General features: G+C 36.6%; 1 protein-coding gene across 1 annotated transcript in view; it reads left to right on the top strand.

Annotated features, from left to right (window-relative positions):
• Positions 1-18,975, top strand: part of TRHDE (thyrotropin releasing hormone degrading enzyme) — a 205,050-nt gene extending 186,075 nt beyond the window's left edge. Inside the window, exons 16-19 of the mRNA XM_084514641.1 lie at positions 6,465-6,632; positions 7,189-7,329; positions 11,553-11,634; positions 13,876-18,975. Coding sequence (XP_084370767.1) covers positions 6,465-6,632; positions 7,189-7,329; positions 11,553-11,634; positions 13,876-14,019 — 535 coding nt within the window. The 3' untranslated portion in view covers positions 14,020-18,975. The remainder of the gene's footprint in view (positions 1-6,464; positions 6,633-7,188; positions 7,330-11,552; positions 11,635-13,875) is intronic.
• Positions 18,976-20,745: the final 1,770 nt, after the last annotated feature.

Below are 20,745 nucleotides of genomic sequence, written 5' to 3'. Positions count from 1 at the left end.
AATAAACAATAAAACGGATCCCTTTTGCTGTGTTCTCAACCCCTAGAAGTTTTAATTACTGAAAAATTCAGGCATAGCTGTTCATGCATTTTGAAAGGTTTTTGGAGCTTTGCCAGCTAATGTCAGCCAATGTTGCTGAAGTGATTTAACTAATTAATAGGTTGTTACAACATTTGAGTAGAATCTTACACTGCAGTCAATAAAACTGTTTAAGGAGGAAGAAAGTAATGTTGAATGCACAAGTTAATCAAGGAGTTAGTGCTCTGAAAGATCATCTGGGGAGTATGTCTGAAAAGAGGGAGGATTTTGTCTTGTGAAAGACAAAACCAGGCTTTTTAGGGCAGATGGTTCAGGTAGCATTTTTATCTTCTGCCTTCTGTATTCAATCACAGAAAAAATGCTATAAATAGCAATTCTGGATTAGCAGTAACTAATTTGCAATCTTTAGAAGTCAGATAGATTCTTTTCCATTTTTTTTCTTCAGGAATGACCTCTCCACAACTTTGCAAAACAGTTGAACGGAAAGGACGGTATACTTTTCTTGCAAATAAATGTCCAGAAAAGGAAAAAAAAAAAAAAGTAAAAAAAAAAAAAGCCTATCTATTCAGAGATTACTTACAAAGGAGTGCATAACTCAGGCATATCTTGAATATGTAAGTAGTGTGTTAGCTGTGGGATATCTTCTGTAGGAAACAAAAGGACCAGTAGTAGTAACCATGACTTTAGGAATGATACAGTCTCTGCCTGCCTCAGTCAGACCCATGTGATACCTGAAGCTCTGAAGCACAGAACTAGGAGTGAGGAGAACTGTGCATAGTCTATGCATAGCTTTGCCACGTAACAGAATCGCAGAATCGAGAATAGTTCAGGTTGGCAGGGACCTCTGGAGGCCATCTGGTCCAAACTCCTGCTCAAGCAGGACCTCCAAGGGCAGGTTGCCCAGGTCCATGTCCAGGCAGCTATTAAGTGTCTCCAAGAAGGGAGACTCCACAAACTCTCTGGGCAACCTGTCCTGAACAAATTGGAATCCTCGGTTAATATCCCCTGCATTCAATATGTGACACACAGCTAAATATCAAGTCCATCTGTACTTCAGTTTTCAAGGGGTAATTCTGCCCTTGCTCTTCAAGCTAGACATGTGCTATGGTAGAGGACATTCCCCACAGTGGAGCAGCCAGCATGCCTCCTGGAGTTTGTAACAATTAGTAAAAGTACAATCTTTGGGATTGCCCTCTCAGAAAATACAATTTTTGTCGTGCTGCTACTTGTAATGGAATTTGTATTGCATATCTGCAAAGTATCAATATTTCATTATTTCTTATCTTAGCATTGTAACCTATTAGACAAGACTATAAATATAGTCATCAAGAAAAATAGGCCTAAGTTAAATGTTAAATAGTTGCAAAAATAAAGAATAATGTTTCTGATTAATTTTCTTTGTCAAATATTACCCTAAACAGTATTAAAATTTGTCACTTAATCAAAGAAGTCTAAACTGTGTGCAATTACATTTTTAAAAATTAGAACACAGTTTGCCCAGAAGATAAATAATTATGGTTCAATTTTATAAATGTATCTCCAATTGTTAGAACATACTTAAATAGGAGCAAGTATGTACCAATTAATTATAACTTAGAAGATTATTCTTAGCTCATTGTAGAGCTTTATTATTCGTTCTTGAAAAAAATCCCTGTAAAGGCACAGCACGATTTTAATTATTTTTTTTTCTGTTTAATTTTTAACTTTTTTTTCCCCCAAAGTATTTAATTTTTAAACATGAGCTCTGCTAGCCACATATTTCATTCTCACCATCATATCTCTTAAGCAAGAAAAATAAAGTTAAATAAATTGGATCAGTATTCAAATAAAAGCCATTCAAAGTGACACTTTCAAAAGTTAATCTTTGTCTTTATTCTTCTGAAGTATCCATCAATCATATTAGCTCTTTAAAAATAAGAGCAGCCTTGAAGGCCCAGATGAGGTTTAATATAAGAAGGGGATACATTCTGCAGTGTTACTACCTAAGTAACACTGAAACAATAGTTAATTTTATCCACTTGATTCAATTAATACAGGGGGCTAATGTTCTCTGTGTTGATCCAGTGCAATGGAACTGCAGTTTTGGAAAACCATTTTTCTTTAATCTATAAAATTTTAAAAATCTACACACTGGGAAGATTTTATATATTTAGATAACAATGGCACCTAATGATTGGAGAGGGGAGAGAGCAAAAATCTGTACAAATGGAAAAAATTCAATTAGAAGGCTCTCTATTGAGGCAATAGTTAAATTACTTTTGGGATATTCACATTTTCATTCTCACAATTTTCATTTCCACAGAAGGGAACCCCCTGTCTACGGTTCTGATTACAAGCCTCTCACAGGAGTAATTTGTAGCTTTTCATAGCTGTAAGTTTCATCATTTCTAAAGCTGTAGCTTTTAACATCAGTAGTTGTTTCAACGTTTGTGGGGGTTGATTTTTTTTCACACTATCCTAGTGACTTAGCTTATACAGAGAAACCTAAAACTTTCCCTGAAGCGACTGGAACATTGTGAGTATGATACACGAATGTGGTTGCAGTAGAGTTTTCTTAAACATAGTGACATCTAGGCTGCAGGCATGGGATCAGTGCCATCACTTATTGTTAAGTCCTTCTTCCTTCTCAGAGCACTGAAATGATCCTGTGGGTCTAAAATCACTACTTAGGATATAAAGGAGAGTAGCTGAGAAAGCCTATGGAGTTAATATGTTTTGATGTAACTTTCGAAAATGTAAACCTCACAAGTGAGGAATGCTGACCTTTCTGGGGCTTAGCATCCACCGTGAGTTACCTCTGCTTCTGACTGGACTCAAACACAGAGTGACAGTCCTTCCAGCATACAGTTCCTTCTTACCTGAATTAATGGCAAAATCGACCTAAAAAGAAGTGCTTTTTCCAGGTGCCTTAAAGTTCCTTAGGGAGTCAGTTGTCCGAGTTGCATCTTTCACAGTAAACCAAAGACAGCATTTCTGCTGTCGATGCTCAGCAAGAACTACATGTGCTTCTAAAAAATGATTTAGTGTTTGTGTGTCAAGATATGAAGTGCTTTCTGTCATAAACATAAAGCTTGACTGGGTTCAGTTCTTCATGTTTAGATACCGTGTGGTAAGACAGATTTGGAGCAACCAGTTTGGTCCTATGATCAGGAAGCATCTCCTACTCTGGTTCAGTTAGCATTTGTTCTTTTGACTCCTGTCACTGTATTAAATCCCAAAGTAAAATTAAAAAAAAAAAAAAAAAAAAAAAAAAAAAAGAGAGAGAGACATTAGCTGGCAAGAAAGTTGTGCTTTACAAATAACCCAGTGACTCTGAAAATCACAACACAATGGTAAATAATATCACTTCCAAGTTGTATTCAATGTACATGTATGTGTACGTGGCTGTGTATTTATGTTACTGTAACTGCTGACCCAAGGTTTTGACAGAGTTGCAGTTTTTAAAACTTTAAGCCTCATCTCTAGTAATATAATCCAACACAGTGGCAGCACCTAAATACCTACTGTATTAATTTTAGTGTTTCTTGATTTCTTGTGTTAAAGTATGTAGTCAATTTTCTATTATACGCTCCAGTATATGCAGTTTCTTTTGCATTTGCTTTTTGAAAGAGACAGGAAGCAGGGGAAAATTAAACTCTTGAGACTCATTAATGTTTGAAATATTCCAACATGGGCTTACTGATAGACTTTCAAGTTAGAAATATGAATTCCATTGGTGTGAAATAGAAATGTGGTACCTAACTCACATGGATAATTCTCTAAATGATAACCAAACTCACATTTTACTAATGATAACTCAGTTTGGGGGAATCAAAACTCAGTGGTATTGAAAGGCTCATGAGAATGATAGCTTGTCTTCTTCACTAGATATGTATGTCTAAACATACTCTTAATGGCTCTTGCCAACTTTCAGAATTGTCTGGTTTCCTTGGTCTTGGTGTAACAGTTCTGTAGGAACCACAGGAGCAATTGCTTAGGCTCAATATAAGCCAAGGCTGACTGGTCCTGGATAAATTTGAGGAGAGTTACTAACTTTTTCCAGTGCAAGCTTTTTAGGTCTTCAGAACATGACTGACAAAATTAAAAAAAAAAAAATAATAAAAAAAAAAATCTAAGAAGATAAAAAGGAGTGTTCTTAACAGAACTATGGAACTTGCATTTTTGGAGGTCCCAGCTAAGTCTTGGTGACATGTTGGAATTGCTTACAATACGTGTTCATAACCATAATAATGCTGATTTTGTGGGACAGCTGGGGATAGAGATGTTACCACACAGTGATTTGGTGGTGGGAGGAAGCAATAAGATCTTAGATCATGTCAGGATCTGCACAATAGCAGTAATCCACTGTGGTTAGTTAGTTGCAGTTCATGGCAGAGGTGAGCCATTGCACCTCTAGTTTTGTTTTAGAAGACAATGCTGCTGATATGTGCTAAACACAATTAGAAGTTTCATATTCCTAGTAATTTCACAATGGATTACATTTCTCTTGCCTACCCTTTCAGTTTTTCTTTGGAGAGTTTGGTCCTGAGTAAGTGTCTGGATTTGTCTGCATCAAATGCAAAATAGCATTCAGCAGTAGTTGAATCAGCCCTGTGTGGCTCTATTAGCATGGGTCCATGCTAAAAATTTTCCAGGAAGACACACAGTCTTGATCTGTGTCAGTTCAGCATAAGCAGAATTTATGTGACTACCTGCATCTGGACCTGTAGATGTGTCCTCAGAGCTGATGACCACACTGATGGCCAAGAACATGAATAAAGTCTCAATTTTAGGCTTTATTTTTATATATATATATTTTTTAGTAGTAACCTTATGTTACTACTTAGAAAAAGAATAGCAAAAAAGCAGCAGGCATTAATTGCCCAAAGGTCTTCAGCCAGGTGGAGGAGGAGTGCACTTCTTTCCTGCTTGCTTTGATTTAGCTACATATTCTTTATATTCTTTTCTTCAAGAAACATCATGGTTGTTGGGACTGGTTAACGCCTTAGATGCAACAACAATTTTTATCCCTTCACAGTCATCAACATAGACTTTCCTGCTTTGCCTCCTTCCTTCTGAAGTACTCATGAGCAATCAACATTTTGAAATGTTAGAAAACAATGCTGGTTTTATTTTCCAGGGGTTCAAATATGGCCAAAAGGATCAGCTGAAGCTTCTTTAAAAGAGCACCACTAAATAGGGCCTGGCAATAGAACGTTTCAGCGGAAAGACTTTATTTATTTATTTACGTATGGGGGGCAAATAGATGGGGAGTAAAAGAACTTTGATTCTTGAGTGGTGTGGTCTGGTCTCTGGTGTAAATGTTGGTGAAAGTCTTAAAATAGTAATGACATCTTTTCTTTCTGTGCTGCATAAGATATGATATCAAGTTTTACAGTAGAAATTTCATTCTCTGTCCCACTGTATTACTGCCCAGACACGGACAGCAGCTTTCTATACTTCTAGATTCTCTAAAGAGATTTTGCATATGAAATTCCAAAGGTGATTAGTATTAGTATTTATTATTAGTAATAAATATTATTAGCTATTAGTAACCAGAGAAGGGTATTTTGCTACAATTTTTACCGGCAAAAAGAGGGTGCATTTTCCTTCAAATCAGAAACATATGAGAAAGGTCTAGCTTTACTTGAAGGAATACCCTGCAGCCGCCAAATGCTTCGGCTTCTATGCTTATAAGAAATATTAGCAAGGTAGGAAATTCAAAGCCCAGCTGAGATCTTTTTAGAAGAAAACAGTACAAATGCATATCCTATACTAAGTCTGAATTTGGCTTTAAAAAGCTGTTTATCTTAACTGTAGCCTGCGTTTATAGTACTTAAGTAGCTCATCAGCTCACAACCATCCTGTAGCATAGCTGGTTTTGTATTACTATTGATAAGAAGAGTAAATGAACAGATCTCTGAATTTTCTTTGCTTCTGAAAACACCATTTTTAAGTAGAATTTTCTCCTTACTTCTATGTTCCTGTATGAGTATGAAGCACTTTACAACACAAGCAAGGAGGAATTTCTGGCTGATCAGCTCCCACTTTGAAATCTCGGTACTAAGGACAGGAAGAGGAGTTTTGGCGCAGAGCCCAGCAGCAGGCTGATAAGATCCTGAGCTAATTTGTAGAGCTTATGTTACCTGTCCTGTAGGTTATGTGGTACATTACATGTTGATGAAATGGACAACCATGATTTATATCCTTTTGACAAAATGATGGTTATGAAAGGAACGACAAGCATGTGTTGCCTATTAGAAAATTCATCAGGATGTCTGGGAAGATTTTGGTGGACGTAAAGAGATGTAAATGTAGTTTTCCAAAAAGTGATTACTCTTGCACTTTAATTTTGGAGTCTCCTAAAAGTAGTGATGTTCTTCCTTAGTTTCCAGTGTCAAGAAGCTGCTTATTTAACACAGTGCTATTACTGTTTTCTTTTTTAGAATCCCACTTAATGTGAGAGACATTGTCTACTGTACAGGAGTTTCACTGATGGATGAAGATGTATGGGAATTCATTTGGATGAAATTTCATTCTACCATAGCAGTGTCTGAGAAAAAAATATTATTAGAAGCCTTAACTTGCAGTGATGACAGAAATTTGCTCAATAGGTACAAAACATTATATATCTGTATCTGTTACTGATAATCATTTCAATATTTATGGATCATCACTTGAGCTTCGGTCTAAATGAAGAAAACTTTGCTTTTAAAGCACAGGCATCTATGTAAACTGTCCCATGTTTTTGCATTATTACACATGAAAATTAAAACATATTATGTCATTTCACTTCCGAATTGTTCTAAATTCATAAGAGATGTTTGAAACCTTATAATAATTGTTATGTTTTATTGGCATAGCCTTTATATAAATGTATTGACCAGTCTGATCTTATTGATTTCAAGGAAGGTTCCACTCAGCTTTTACTGAAATCCTTTTCCATCCCTCGAGCTATGGTAGTACCAGCATTCCGTACCAAAACTAAAGTTTATTCTGATTCATAAATATGTCTGATCTTTGGAATTACAGAAATAAACCAAGAAACCTGGAGACTTAAACAAACTGTTTGTTTGTTTGTTTGTTCTGAGAGTTTTTAGACATGCTGTTGTCAGAATATGCATTGGCAGATCTAAATAGGATTTTTTTTTTCCTTGTTATTCCTACAAGGCTTTTGAATTTGTCTCTCAACTCAGAAGTTGTCCTGGATCAGGATGCAATTGATGTGATAATCCATGTAGCTCGAAATCCACATGGAAGGGATCTTGCCTGGAAGTTTTTCAGAGAAAAATGGAAAATATTAAATGCCAGGTAAAGATAAAAAAAAAATAAATTTATCTTTGTTTTATTGTTTTGATGTAATTCATATAAGTATTGTGTATGTATTTATTCATTTAAGTTCCTGAATCTAACCCACTCTCTTTTTATTTGTAAATAGAAATATGTCTCTAAATATGAAATGCATACACAGGAGTCACAAATACATGTATTCATATATTATCAAACATTCATGGAAACATTTCTCTCTTAGAGATCATCTGTATATATATACCTGTTACTGTATTATATCTATGCTTATGATAATGAATTCTAGATGCATGTCAGATGCTGCAGTTCTACGTTTACATAGATAAAAAAGCAGTAGTTCCCAAAGGAATTTTGCTGATTTTAAGTGTGGTAGAAAAAAAAAATCATATATATATATATATATATATATGTATTTATTTATATATTTTTTCAAGCACATTTATTCAACTGTGGAAAAACAAAAGCAAAGCAAAACAAAACAAACAAAAAAACCTGTTCTTGAAATATTACTGCTTTCAAAAGGAAATCTGACGCTAATATCATGTCATCCCCTTTTCTTCCGGACTTTTATACAGAAAGTAGATGGCAGCCAAGTGCTGCCCAGTGCAGTTTGTTATACACAGGATAGGAGCTAATTTTTTGTATTCCTCCAGGAGTTTATACAGGGATTTATGCCTAAATAATTTAGGCATAAATTGTCAAAATTCATATTGCTGCAAACACATATACAGAAGTTGCATATGCATAAGTGTCCTGCCTCAGCAAGTATGTTCATCTGCCAACCTAGCTAACACCTGTGATTTTAACCACAGCCACAATTAACCAGTGTAGGCAAATGGACAATGTTTAGAAAATTATGCCAGATGCATTTTTTTGTGTGTAGAGGTTTTAATTTTAGATAGTTTAACTGCACTTAAAACTATAATTTTATTTATCTCATTTGGTATGCATTGCTGTGTTATCTGACTTCACAGCAATCAGCAAGGCCTCATCAAAAAACCTGTTGTATTCTTTTTTTTTTTTTTTTCTTAAATGAGAAAATAGCAGAGTCTTGGCCCAAAAGCCATGTCTTTACCCAACATGGGCTTTGTATTATGTTCATTCAGTTTGATCTCCAAACACTAGTCAGAGTCATCAAAAGGATTGTGTTAGTTGACATACACTCTGTGCATTTTTCTGAAAGGGACATCCAGTTGAGTTTCTGTCAATTACCAAAGGATTCAATGCAGTGGAACGAAATACTTCATACAAGCATGTGTGACGCCTATTGAAAATAATTTCATTTTGTAATTACAGATTAAAACCTTTTAAGAGAGAATTGCAGAGGGTAGAATTGGTCTAACACCTTGTCCCTTAAAATATTCAGTGAAATACATGATTAAATGCAGAATTAGGCTTCTAATTTAAGCTTTACACACTGGTACATTATTAAAATGCAAGCTTTAGTGCTGAATTATAGTTCAAGTATACTCTGTCCCAAGACGTTTTTCTGCCATTATAATTCATCATTTAACTTTATTTAAAACTGTAATACTTTGTAATAAACATTAATTTAATAAGATGATATCTCTATGGTATTTTCCATTGAATTTATTATAAAAGATGTTGTCATATCAGATAGTAATATGAAATAGCTGAGGGCAATTGAATTATGCTATAACACTATTTCCTGTAACTTTAAAACACTGCTTATCAAACACTTAGAATGACAACAAAATATTATTATCCCTTTGTAATTTTACATTATACTTGTATATGCATTGCCCAGAAGATATCAATAATGTTGGAAGTCTTTAAAAAACACTTATATTTCATTTGCAAAGGTTACATAGAAACTAAGGTGCCTTATATGTCTTTTGTCAGTGGGAGTAAGACTGCCAGGTTTTATAGAAGTGTGAAAAAGAGAATTGAAAGTTCTATGCTCGAACTGTTAGCTGAGTGTGCAATACTTGGGCCTCTAAATTATTTTGATCATGTGTGCATGTGTGTGAAAATTTACTCTAACAGTGCCTATAAGAATTCCTTCATTCTCAAGTGCTGAATCATTTGTCATTTGGGGGGAATTTGTCAATATGTGGGAAGTCATTTGCATCTGTCCAAAGTAAATGGAATATGCTGCCTTCCAAGTTCAGTTCACACAAGTACAAAGCTTGTACAAGCGTAAGGCATTGGAGGATCACTTCCCCACAGGTACAGGACGGCCCATGACTCTATAATGTTTCCAGGAAGAGTTTAAGGTTCTGCTTCTGAAGAGCCTTTGTCTTTTCTATGAAGTGTAGGAAGACTGATATTTGCAAGACAAAATGCTTTCTCACGTATTTATATTAATTTTTATGTTTCATCTGCAAAGTACTAGTTTAAGATGTATCCTTACTAGAAGGTTTGCCAGCAGAGGCTGTTTCAAAATTGCTTTTAGTGGCTGACTTTTTACCAAATATGCATAATGGTCAGTAATCAGAGTAGGTCTTCACAAAGGCATAGTTTTCAATGGAAGGAATTTTGCTACTTGTTCACACTGTGGCTACAATGCAGACTGCAAAAAAATAAAAACCTTGCAATGATTTTCATGAGGTTGCTTCTCTAAAGTGGATTGGTAACCTTGTCAAAAGACCCCATCAAGAACAGCTTCCAATTTTCCAAGCAGTCAATTATGAGGCTAAGCTGAGAATGTAATAACAAAGGGCTTTGTTAGAAAGCCTAAACGTGCTTAAAGGACCATGAAATCCATACTTCCCATAGGAGGCGTTTGCCTCTGGATGACTCTATATGTCAGTATGACTGAAGTTTTTGGAAAAAGACATGTACTTGCTGAAATACCCATGAATAATTCATGGGTATTAGTGGTCAGGAAGTAGGATTGTTGGTCTCTATAGCAATATTTCCCTTCATACAAGCTCAAGGTAGCAAGCAACACAGCACACACCTTCCTTGAAACAGAAACTTCTCAAAAAACATAATTTCTCTTTTATTTCCCCCTCTCTATTCCTCTCTCTGTGCCTGTCCCTCTCGCTTTCTCTTTCTCTCTCCCTTTTGGATGACTTTCTGGCTTACAGAACTTAGGTATTTAAGATTAATTAATTTAGGGCTAATAGAAGCAGAACAGAAAGCTGTGTCTGTGCTAGTTCATTTCACTTTGAATTTTGAATGCCTCCTCTCTATCAGTTTGTAAAAGCAGGGTACAAACTGAATTGTTCCCCTGGATAAACTTAATTGTAATGAAGTCTATTAACATTACTTATGCGTGTCTGACAAGAGAACTGAATTCTTTAAAACAGTCCAGTTCAGATTAGCTAGATATTGCTTTGGATGTATGTGTAGATAAGCACAACTATTTGTAAAGTGCCACTTGCTATGCTGATGTCTAACTCAAACACTTGCTTTCGGTTTCCAGTGGTATTGCATTCTCCATACTAGAAACATTGGAAATAAACACTACCACAAGCTATTCCAACATGTGATGCAAAACTTCAGGTGTAGTCTGGTTAATCTTATAAGCGATGTAGCTGCTTTGTCTGGGGGGGTCAAAAAAAGCTTGTGGACAAGAAGGTGAAAGAGTAGTGTTTGAATGGCCAGTTTCAAACTACCCATAGAATGTCATTGCTGATTGCCATTTAATATCCTACCCAGTAAAAACAAATTGGCTTCTAAATATTCTTTGCTCAAGCTTTTGAATTTTCATTGACAGGTTGGTTCTTTGAGCATGTTACATCATGGCCCTGGGAATTATTTTAGCACTATTATTTTATATCAGCATTAATTTAATTATCAGGTACTGGAACAAGAGGATTTGACTCAGTTCACTTATCCAGAGGCTATTTGTAATGTAGATAAAGTGGATGAATGGAAAATGCAGGGAAAGCTGCAGCAATTCCAAAAGTTTATGGTAATGGTACAGCTCCTCAGAATATTTCTCCTTAGTTGCTGTTTCTCTCCTTCTGTGGTGCCTGTATTTTGAGCTTCTTGGTGTCATGACATGGAAAGCTACTAAGCCTATTCTGCTTAGTAGTGTCTGACTAAAAGTTAAGTATCAAGAGCTCAGCTTAGAAGTAGGTCTCAGTTCAGGTTTCTGGCATGAAACACTGAATGACAATGTCTGATTCCAATGCTATACTCTTGGACCTCCAGAACTGTCCCACATCTTCCCTTGCTTACAGAAGACTACTTTCTCATTTTCAGCTGGCCTGGTTCTTGCACTAACTCTCTGAATCTTCTTTTTGCCCTTACAGGTATGGAGAAGCATTATTTATGAATTCGAAGCTTATCAGTGGGGTCACAGAATTCCTTAATACTGAAGAAGAACTAAGAGAGGTAATTTTAAGTGAATTCCAGTATGTGAGGCTATTTTTGTTGATGGAACAGGGCAGGAGCAATTAGGTGACAGCAGCTGCTAAGGTCAGAGAAGCTGAAAAAATGTGTCTGCTGAATGAAAGCAGGCCTGGAGGGACAAGGAGTGACTTTGTGTTCCTTTACACTCAGTCAGGGGCAGCACTGGGAGAGTCAGTGTTTTTGTAGGAACCCTGGCTGCTCAGCTGGAGTTGGACAGCATGAGGATGAGGAGCAGACTGCAAAGGCACCCCGATGTGTAGGGGAGGTGCCAGGAAGTGGGTAGTATAGGTAGCTCTTGGTACTCTAAAATTTTGCATTTCTTCCATTCATCTGGCAGGATCTTGCTACAGTAATTCTTTATTTTTCTTCTACTAAGATGTGACAGGCCCTTAGCTGAATTTAACTTGAAACAGGGTTTTACATCTCTAAAATATAGTATACTTTACATAGGAGATTGGGATCTCACTTTTAAGTGTTCTGATGTTGAAAGAAAAACTAGAAATAACTCTGGAGCAAAGGCTTGGCTGGATGAGTAGGACTTGTTTTATTTTTATTTTTATTTTTATTTTTATTTTTTTCTCTACTTTTGGTTGAGAAGCTGAGCAAGAGATCTTTCTGTCCAGATTAGCTGATACTGCAGAGAGCAGCCCTAAGAAAAACCTCAGTGGTGAAAGTAGGAGAAGCTACAAGAGCCTTCACTGTTTTCTTATTGCCTACTGTATTTCAATGTGAGAAAAGCTGTAAACCCTGTTATTCTTATCAAATGGCATCACAATAATTTGTTCTAAATGCTAATTGTTCCTTATTTAGTTTGTCAAGATCTTTCACTTTAAATTAACACCTGCCCTGACTAAGATATTTGTGCAGTTGCCTTACATTCTGTTTATGCTCTGCTCAATTTTACCCCAAATGGGTCAAATGATTCATACACAGCATAATCACCGTTAGTTGACCTCTAATTCTGCTGCAATATTTGTGCCCAACCATTTGCATGCACTCAAGTCAAGTGGCCGCTGGTACTTTGGGAAGAGCCACAGCTGTCTTCCCAAGGCTACCCAGCTGGGAAGGATGGTACTGGCTAACACTTGAGTATCTGACCTGCAAAAGGAAGCTTTCTGTACTCTCAGTTTCTACCTCATGATAGCATTAGCAGGCTTCCTGTTTATACTTCCCAGAAAAGAAACTGGACACGTAAAAAAAATTGTTATAAAAACTGCAGAGATCAGGCAAGGTCTGATTTTGATAATTCCCAGGTCCCTCCCATCCTTTTAGCTGGGATGGGAATGAGATAGCTGCAGGACTAGCTTTTTCAGTTTTCAGCCCATACACAAAGGGAAGCAGTTGGAAGTTAGTTTTAAACACACAAGGTGATTCTGGTATCACCAGGAAACAAAAATTTACTAATCATGAATAACTGCAGCTAAAACTACCTAATTTTATACAAGTCAATATAACCAGCAACCTACTGTGCAGATCAGCCTTGCAGCTCTCACTTAAAAAGAACAGTAATTCAAAGCACACCAGTGCCATCAGCTATAATAATCCAGGGGCTAGTGCTATAATTTGAGTATACATGAGAAGAGGCCTTTTCAGTTTGCTCAAAAAAAGATCAAAGTTTTCTCATAAGGGAAAGAATCTGTTACAGACATTCAAAGATCAAAAAAAGATTCAAAGATGAGTGCCCACTTGCTTTGTTGCCATCCTCTTTCCACTGTAACGATCCCTTCCTTTTCTAAACAACCAGCTTGTACTATATCATAAAAAGGGTTCTGCAAATCAAAAGTAAATAAATTTGGTATGAAGTTTGATTGAACCAAAGAGCATCAGGGCTGCATTCTACTGACATTTACACATACACCTGAATTAGAAGCACTTAGAGTGCTCCCAGTTTAGTTTCTTAGGTAGGAAAAAAGTTCAGAGCAGCCCAGCTGTTTGCTCAGTGCAGCAGCGAGAGGTTTCCTACGAGAGGTGGAGGAAATGATATTAATGTGATCCAGCACTGACATGTCAATATCTTCCAGTGTAATTTGAAGCAATTGCATCACATATAATTGACAGTCTGCTGTCTTATTACATTTCCTTTTAAATCCTTCTACATGATAGTACATTTACTGCAGTGGTGATTGTGGAGGTTTGTCCTAAATGCCTGACTTGTTTACATGAACTGAAAATATTTACTTTCCTTAGTTCTTGCAAATTTAACCTGTTAAATTGTATTTCCAGCTAAAGAACTTTATAAAGAGTTATGAAGAGGGAACTGCTGCCTCTTTCTCTCGTGCTGTGGAAACAGTGGAAGCCAACGTACGGTGGCAAAGGCTTTATAAGGAAGAACTATTCCAGTGGCTAAGAAAATCCTTGACACACTAATCTGTCTTTCCAACTGAACTTTTAACCTGAAGCTCTGCAAAAGGAAAAGAAATTTTAGAAATGTTCAACATTAAAATCATGAAGACAAGATCAGATTCCAGGGAGAAGTTTTCTATTTCCTTTTTCTTAATTGTGTTTTGTTTGTTGGTTTTTGTTTTGTTTTGTTTTACACTGGGTTCTTGTGAAATTGCCAAGAAGCTTTTCAGAAGAGAAGGTCATGAATGCTTGTGAAATCCAGTCCTCAGTGTACACAACCAAACATGATATTAAGTGGTGCATGTAAATGGTGAAGAAAAACTAACAAACAAAAAAAACCTTCAAAGACTATTTTGTGCATGCTTGTATTGTCCCTGCCTGTATTCTAGCATGCTTATGTATAACAGCCACATTTTGTATGTGAATTCCAGTTACATCAACAATGGGCATTATACAAAGCACAAAGACTATCTACGACAATCAATGTTGCAACGAACAAAAGGAAGGGAAGGAAAAGGAAATGCAGAAGGCTTCCAACTTTGGGCAGTATGAGATATAAAGTTGTCTTTCCCATTAGCTGCTAATTAGTCCACAACTGAGATTGTCTTTTAATGATTACAAGGGTGCCAGCTCATTTTCTGAGTTGCCATTTGTCATGTATGTAGCTGCAATCTCCATATTCCTATATTTAAATTAGCATTTTGTGGGAGGAGAGATTGGAAATGAGAATAAGAGAGGACATCGTTGATGCACTATAATTATATAAATTTATTCACTGCTGATCAGTGAAACCATCTAGTTTTAGTTGTGAACGTATGCAGTGTTTATGAGGAGAACTTTGCATTGATTTTATAGAATCCATGAACCACCTCTTCTGAGCAATTTTACAAGGCAGTGGTATTCATGATCAGTCACCCAACCTGGGCAGTAATGACTTATGCAGCTGATAATACACAAATTTTATAAACAAAGAAAAGATTCAAATGGAAATTAGCAAAAGGGGAGAATGTCTTGCATTCAAAGACAAAATTAATCAAGGGCTGTCTTGAATCTTGTAGATTGGCTGCAGTAATGTTTTATTATAATAGAGAAATCAGAGTCTCCATGTGGGCAATATTTTGCAAATATGGGATATACCTTTTACACCAACTTAGAAAAGTGAAATACAGAGAAAGATGTGTGTGTGTGGATTTATTTGTACTAGCTAATACTGTGAACATTGTTTTCTCTTTCCTTGTATTTCATATAGACTGCTCTAGATTAGTGATGCTTTTCTTAATCATATGCCTGTTTCTTTTTTTTTTTCTCAGTCATTAATCTGTGAGATCAGTTATGCAGTGAAAATGCTTGTTGTACAAAGACCATCTGCATCATTGGTGCTATGCGTAAAGGAAAAAACTGATGCATCTTAGGGTCAAGTACTCTATTATGTCTGCACCATGAAGGGAGGAAAAAAAAAGCAACAAAGCTATAGAGAGTTTACAGGAGGCAGGTTGCAGCAGCTTCAGAGTGTGACTGTAGACGTACAACAGTGTTTCTTTATCCCAGCCCATCACAACCATCTGACCACATCATTGCTTGTAAACTGGGAACATGTGGCCAGTCTAATTAGAATAGGCATTGTATTTGGTTGTTTCCTTCACAGGGCATGGAAATTACCAAAATGCTTTAGAGTAGCAGTTGTTGTTTTTGAATTGTAATGTTAGTGCAAAAAGAACCCAAACCCAGCATCTTCAGGCATTATCAGAGTTGTGTGGAGACAGTACTGCTTTCTGGGCTGTCTGGCACTCTGATCCTCAAGAACTGCTAGAAACATCCCATAACTAAGCTGCCCTACTGTTATCAAGGGCTAAAGCACCCATCTTGAGCCTCTTATTTTGTGTCTTTTACTGCACAGAGGATGCTGTTTGTGCATGAACTGCATATGTGGTCATTTGCTTCACCATTCGTTATGTTAGCTTGACCACATTTAACTAAAAGAAGAGGGAATCCTGTGCTCTTGCACAGTTAACTCTTTGCCTTATAGTAAGCCCTAAAGCTCTGTGATGTGTTGCAGTGCTAGTGAACATAATGCCCAGAGACGTTATCATGTCCATGTTGAATGAAATCCTCCTTCTCCTATGTGTTTTACCTACCTCACAGGGGTGTTGTGAGGCTTGACTAATGTTAGCAAAGCACTTGAATATCCTCTGATGAAAGGCATTTAAGACTGCAAAGTATTATTTTATGTGGTTGACCAAACTCAACCTCAATGCCAGTATATAGTGTAACATTTTTAATTTCTACTGAATGAAATCATATGCATATTTGTTATATTAAAAAAGCAAGCAAAATGGAGCCTCTTTAATATAGCCTTTACCCTGTAATGAAGCCCAAAATTATAATATCCAAAGAGTGTGACGAAAGCCAAGCCCTCAAACATAAATTGCTTTGGGGATTTCAGAGAAAAGAAGTGCGCATAATGGTCTGTCCATTTCATATTCTATTCAAGATTGTCTTTGATGACTTTTGTTTTTCATCACCACAGATTAAACCACATACCTCCAGGCTGCAGAAGAAGTTTCTGGTCTTTCCACTGACTAAGGGCAAACTAACAATATGTTCCAAAGTCAGAAATATAATTCAGCCTGTGTATTCTGCACAGTGCACAGAAATTTCCACTGTTGCTCATTAAAGTTGAAGTTTCTTGCACATTTAGCTGATGTTCGATGTAAATTAATAATTTAGTGGCCTTGAGCAACTGGTCTACCACAAATATCAAGCCCTACATGTAACTACATACTTACTAATGTATTGCTTATAATTGTTGTATTATAGTAATGTTGGTATTACTGCTATAATTAAGTTTGAGTTAGCATTTCCATTATAATTCCTTATTATTTTTATTTTTATATTTTGTATTTTGCTGTTTCATACTGAATTGGGATTAAATTTAAATGGACTAACTCCAACAAAACTACAGCTGTTTTCTAAAATACTCAATCCCCTTGCATTTAATTATATGTCTTTAGAAACTTTTTTGTAAGAAGTTCCACACAGCTATGTGTGAAAGAATGGTTGATATCTCATGGAAAACTCTAATACAGTCTGCTTAGAAAAATCTATTAATCTTATTGATTTTTCTCTCTCCTTTACTGGTCCTTTTCTTTCCTTTGTTCTTATCTAAAGATTGGCCCCATTTTTATAATTTGGATTGTGATGAGAAAGCCAAATACCCCAAACTTCTCAGCATTTTCAAATTCAGTATTTAAATTTGTTCTTTTTATTTAGTGAGAGGAGATGCTGCAAAATGTGGAGCCAGTATGGATGTGGCCCTCACCCAAGCCTGGGAGTCATTTTATAGAGATTTCATGGGCCCTGTGTCTGATTAGCCTTTGTGTGACTCAGGATCCTTTGCAGTTATTAATTTTTATGGCTCATTAAATCATATAGGGAGACATATGAATAGGCACAATTTTATGCTGGCATAACAATATGGCAACCTATTGTATTTTTATAACATTGTCCACTACAAAAATTCTCAGCCTATTACTTTGTAGAAGTGCTTGGTAGAATTATTCTTATATCCACTGCTGACAGCTATTAAAATGATAGTAGCTACTAATTGAGACGAGAGCAGAACAATATGGAAGCTTGCTTCTGAAATGAAATGTCACTTCTGCTATTATGGGGAATACTCAAACATTAATTTTGACCGAGTTAGATGAAAAAACTTCAGATGTCATTAAGCACATACATATTTGTGACCTTTGATGATCTTTTCAGTGAATATAGCAAGAATTCCAATACTACGATGGACACTGCAGATGAATTTTGTGTAGCTTTTGGGCTGTTTTGGATATTTCACTGAGCTTTAGTATGTCAAAGGAACTATGTCCACTGATGCAGAAAGGAGCTTTCACAGCAAGGATCCTGAACTATACAACTAAATCCGTGATAGTAAAGAATCAAAGAAAGAAAATCTTGTACGTATATATGTGTGTGTGTATGTGAAAAATCCTCTGTAGAGATCATTTTCCCATAAAATGTCAGTAAGTCTGATTATGTGGATAGAATACAGCGAAGCAAGTATGTGCAGATGAGGGTGCCTTTGTTTAAGTATCTGTGAGGTGGTGGTTTTCCACATGATCATAGCCAATACTTCAGTCAGTGAAAATAGACTTTGAGTCAAATGTGGAGCTTTCTCTTTGATGAAAAGCAATGTGGCTTTGAAAACTGTTTATGTATGTAATCAACTTACCTCCACTTCTTTTGGGAGTATGCAGAACATCAGGCTGCCTGTCCTAAAGCAGGGTTTATAGCCACAGTGTCAGTATGAGCACAAAGGAATAAAATGACTGTCCTGCTGCTGTGTAGCCTAAATACAGGCTGAATACAGGCTGTTCCCCAGCCTTAGGTGGAGTAGTCTGAAATCTGCTGGCTGTGTCATCCACTGCTACCACCAGCCCACCTGGGTCAGGAAGGCAGCTGGGAACCCCTAAAGTGCAGAGAGGCCCCATTCAAGTTTATCTCCATTAGGAACGAGAGACAGAAGGTCCCTTTGTTGCCTATGGGTTGTGGATGATTTTGAGAGATTAGCATCGTTGCGTTGAGCAATCTTGGCAACAGGTTGAGCTAGTGAGCCTGCATTGCACAGAAAAAAATAAATCCCTGCACTGTGGTTATCCCAACAGGAAAATATTGACCAAAATCTTTGTAAAGGTCTCAAATATTGTAGTGTCAGTTGTTCAGAAGTCATTTCAAACAGTTAAAAAATTTATTCAGTTTTCAAGTTTGCATAGGGACACTGACAATCTTTATGGTATTTTGTTAATGTTGAGAATGTGCCATGAGTTTCTCAGGCCTTTTTCTAACAAAGGATTTGGAAGGATGTCACTTCAAATTACTATGGTAATAGCAATAATAGTAGTTATTGTTCTAATAAAAAAAAAAAAAAAAAGCCTGTGCAAACCTGTATGGCACTAGTGTCTGTATACTTCTCTCTTTGCATACAAATCTGGGGAAAAAAACATTATCCACCTTGTTTCTAACATGAATGTGAAACCTTCTGCAAAGCTTCAAACCAATAATGAAATCCAGTAAAACCACTCTGACTTGAGCAAACAATCTACGCTGACACAAGGAATTTAGTTTTCAGTGGGAAGGAAGGGACTGCTATGTGTAAGGATTTTTGACCGAAGTAAGACCACGTGCCCTAGTTAGAGCAGAATTTTTAAGTCGAGTATATTTCAAATAAATTGGTTGAACTTAACTCCATCTTGTGTCTTCATACTGGCACTGGAGGGCAGCTTGACCTCAGAACACCCTACATTGTAATACAGTTGAGGTCGGATTTATAAAACCCTTCCATGTGGGCTGGTTTCAGTGGGACGAGGTGAGAACCACCCCCATGTGCAAATGTGATTCAGACGTAGTGTCATTTCTCAGAAAACAGCATTCATACTTTGCTGATTTGTAATGACTGAAGTGCAACGTTGCAAAAGTATTTCTGAATGCTTTGCTTATTTTATGTACGCTGTGTCCTAGGGATGTCAAAACATTGCTGGTAGAGAACATACAGATGAGCAGCACTGTAACAGTAGAGGGGACTAGGGTCCAGAAGGCAGTCATGAGCCAGGAGGCCTCAAGAGTTCCCTAGCGTTTCCGGCACAGCATTGCTTGGGTTTGCCCGATAAGGATGTCACTGGTGCAATGGATGAGGCCAAGAGCCAAGACGCAGTCTCCGTTGTGTACAATACATTTTAATCTACCTAATTTGTTCACACCTGTAATTTTAAAGTAAGCTGTAGCCAAACTGATGGCATGCATGTGGCCACAGATCCTCAGTCAGTGCAGGGTCAGGTAGATCCCTTGAAGTGACTAATGTGAATTATAGCTGAGGATCTAACCCATTGCTTTCAAAACATTCCCCTGAGGTGCCTGCTGGGCTAGTGTACAGACTGGTATGCATATGCATATGTATGTTTCAGTAACACATATTTGATGACAAATACTTTTTTAAATTTGTTTTGTTTTTCTTTTGCTTTTTTATTAAAATAATGCTTTGTGATTGGTTCCAATGTGATAAAGCTTTATAATAAGTTTGGAGAACTGCAAAATACTGTACTGCAAAGAGTGCCTACTACCCTCTCTTTTTCCTGCAAACATGAGATTTCAGCAGCGATGGAGTTCCTTGGACTTAGACACTCTGTGGAAAAATATTCTGAGCAGTTTCTAATGGAAACATCACTGTAATTACTGTATAACTACCGTGTACAAAGACAGCTTTATTATATGTGTAAATGTAATTTTGCTATGTTGTTTTTATGTTTGAGGGACAATAGGCTTTAGCGTGGATGAGATATATAGCTTTATAAAATCAGAGATTGCAGCTCCTGTCTGATGTTGTACTGAAAGGTGTTCAATTGTTCTATTTCTGCTGAAGATAACATATACATAAACCATTTCCCAGAAAAATAATGATCTATTCCACTAATATACAGCAATGACATAAATGGATCATAATACTGAAAATAAAGGCTTGATAATAAATTGCATTATTTCCCCAAGTGACTCTACATGTAAGATCTTTTGACACCTTAAGAAGAAAGAGAAAGTCCAGCAGTTATTAATGCTGGTTGTAATGGATGATTCTCTCTATTCTGTCTCAACCGTAGATTAATTCTGAATACTGTAATTAGAAGAACATATTTTTCCATCACTTCACAAATCTGTGCTCTTCTGGAATTCAGTTTGTCAAATTAGAGGTGG

This window comes from Aythya ferina, assembly GCF_964211825.1.
Source record: "Aythya ferina genome assembly, chromosome: 1".
In the NCBI taxonomy this organism is placed as follows: domain Eukaryota; kingdom Metazoa; phylum Chordata; class Aves; order Anseriformes; family Anatidae; genus Aythya; species Aythya ferina.
The sequence above is the reverse complement of the archived record's forward strand: the minus strand, read 5'-3'. Positions and strand labels throughout refer to the sequence as shown.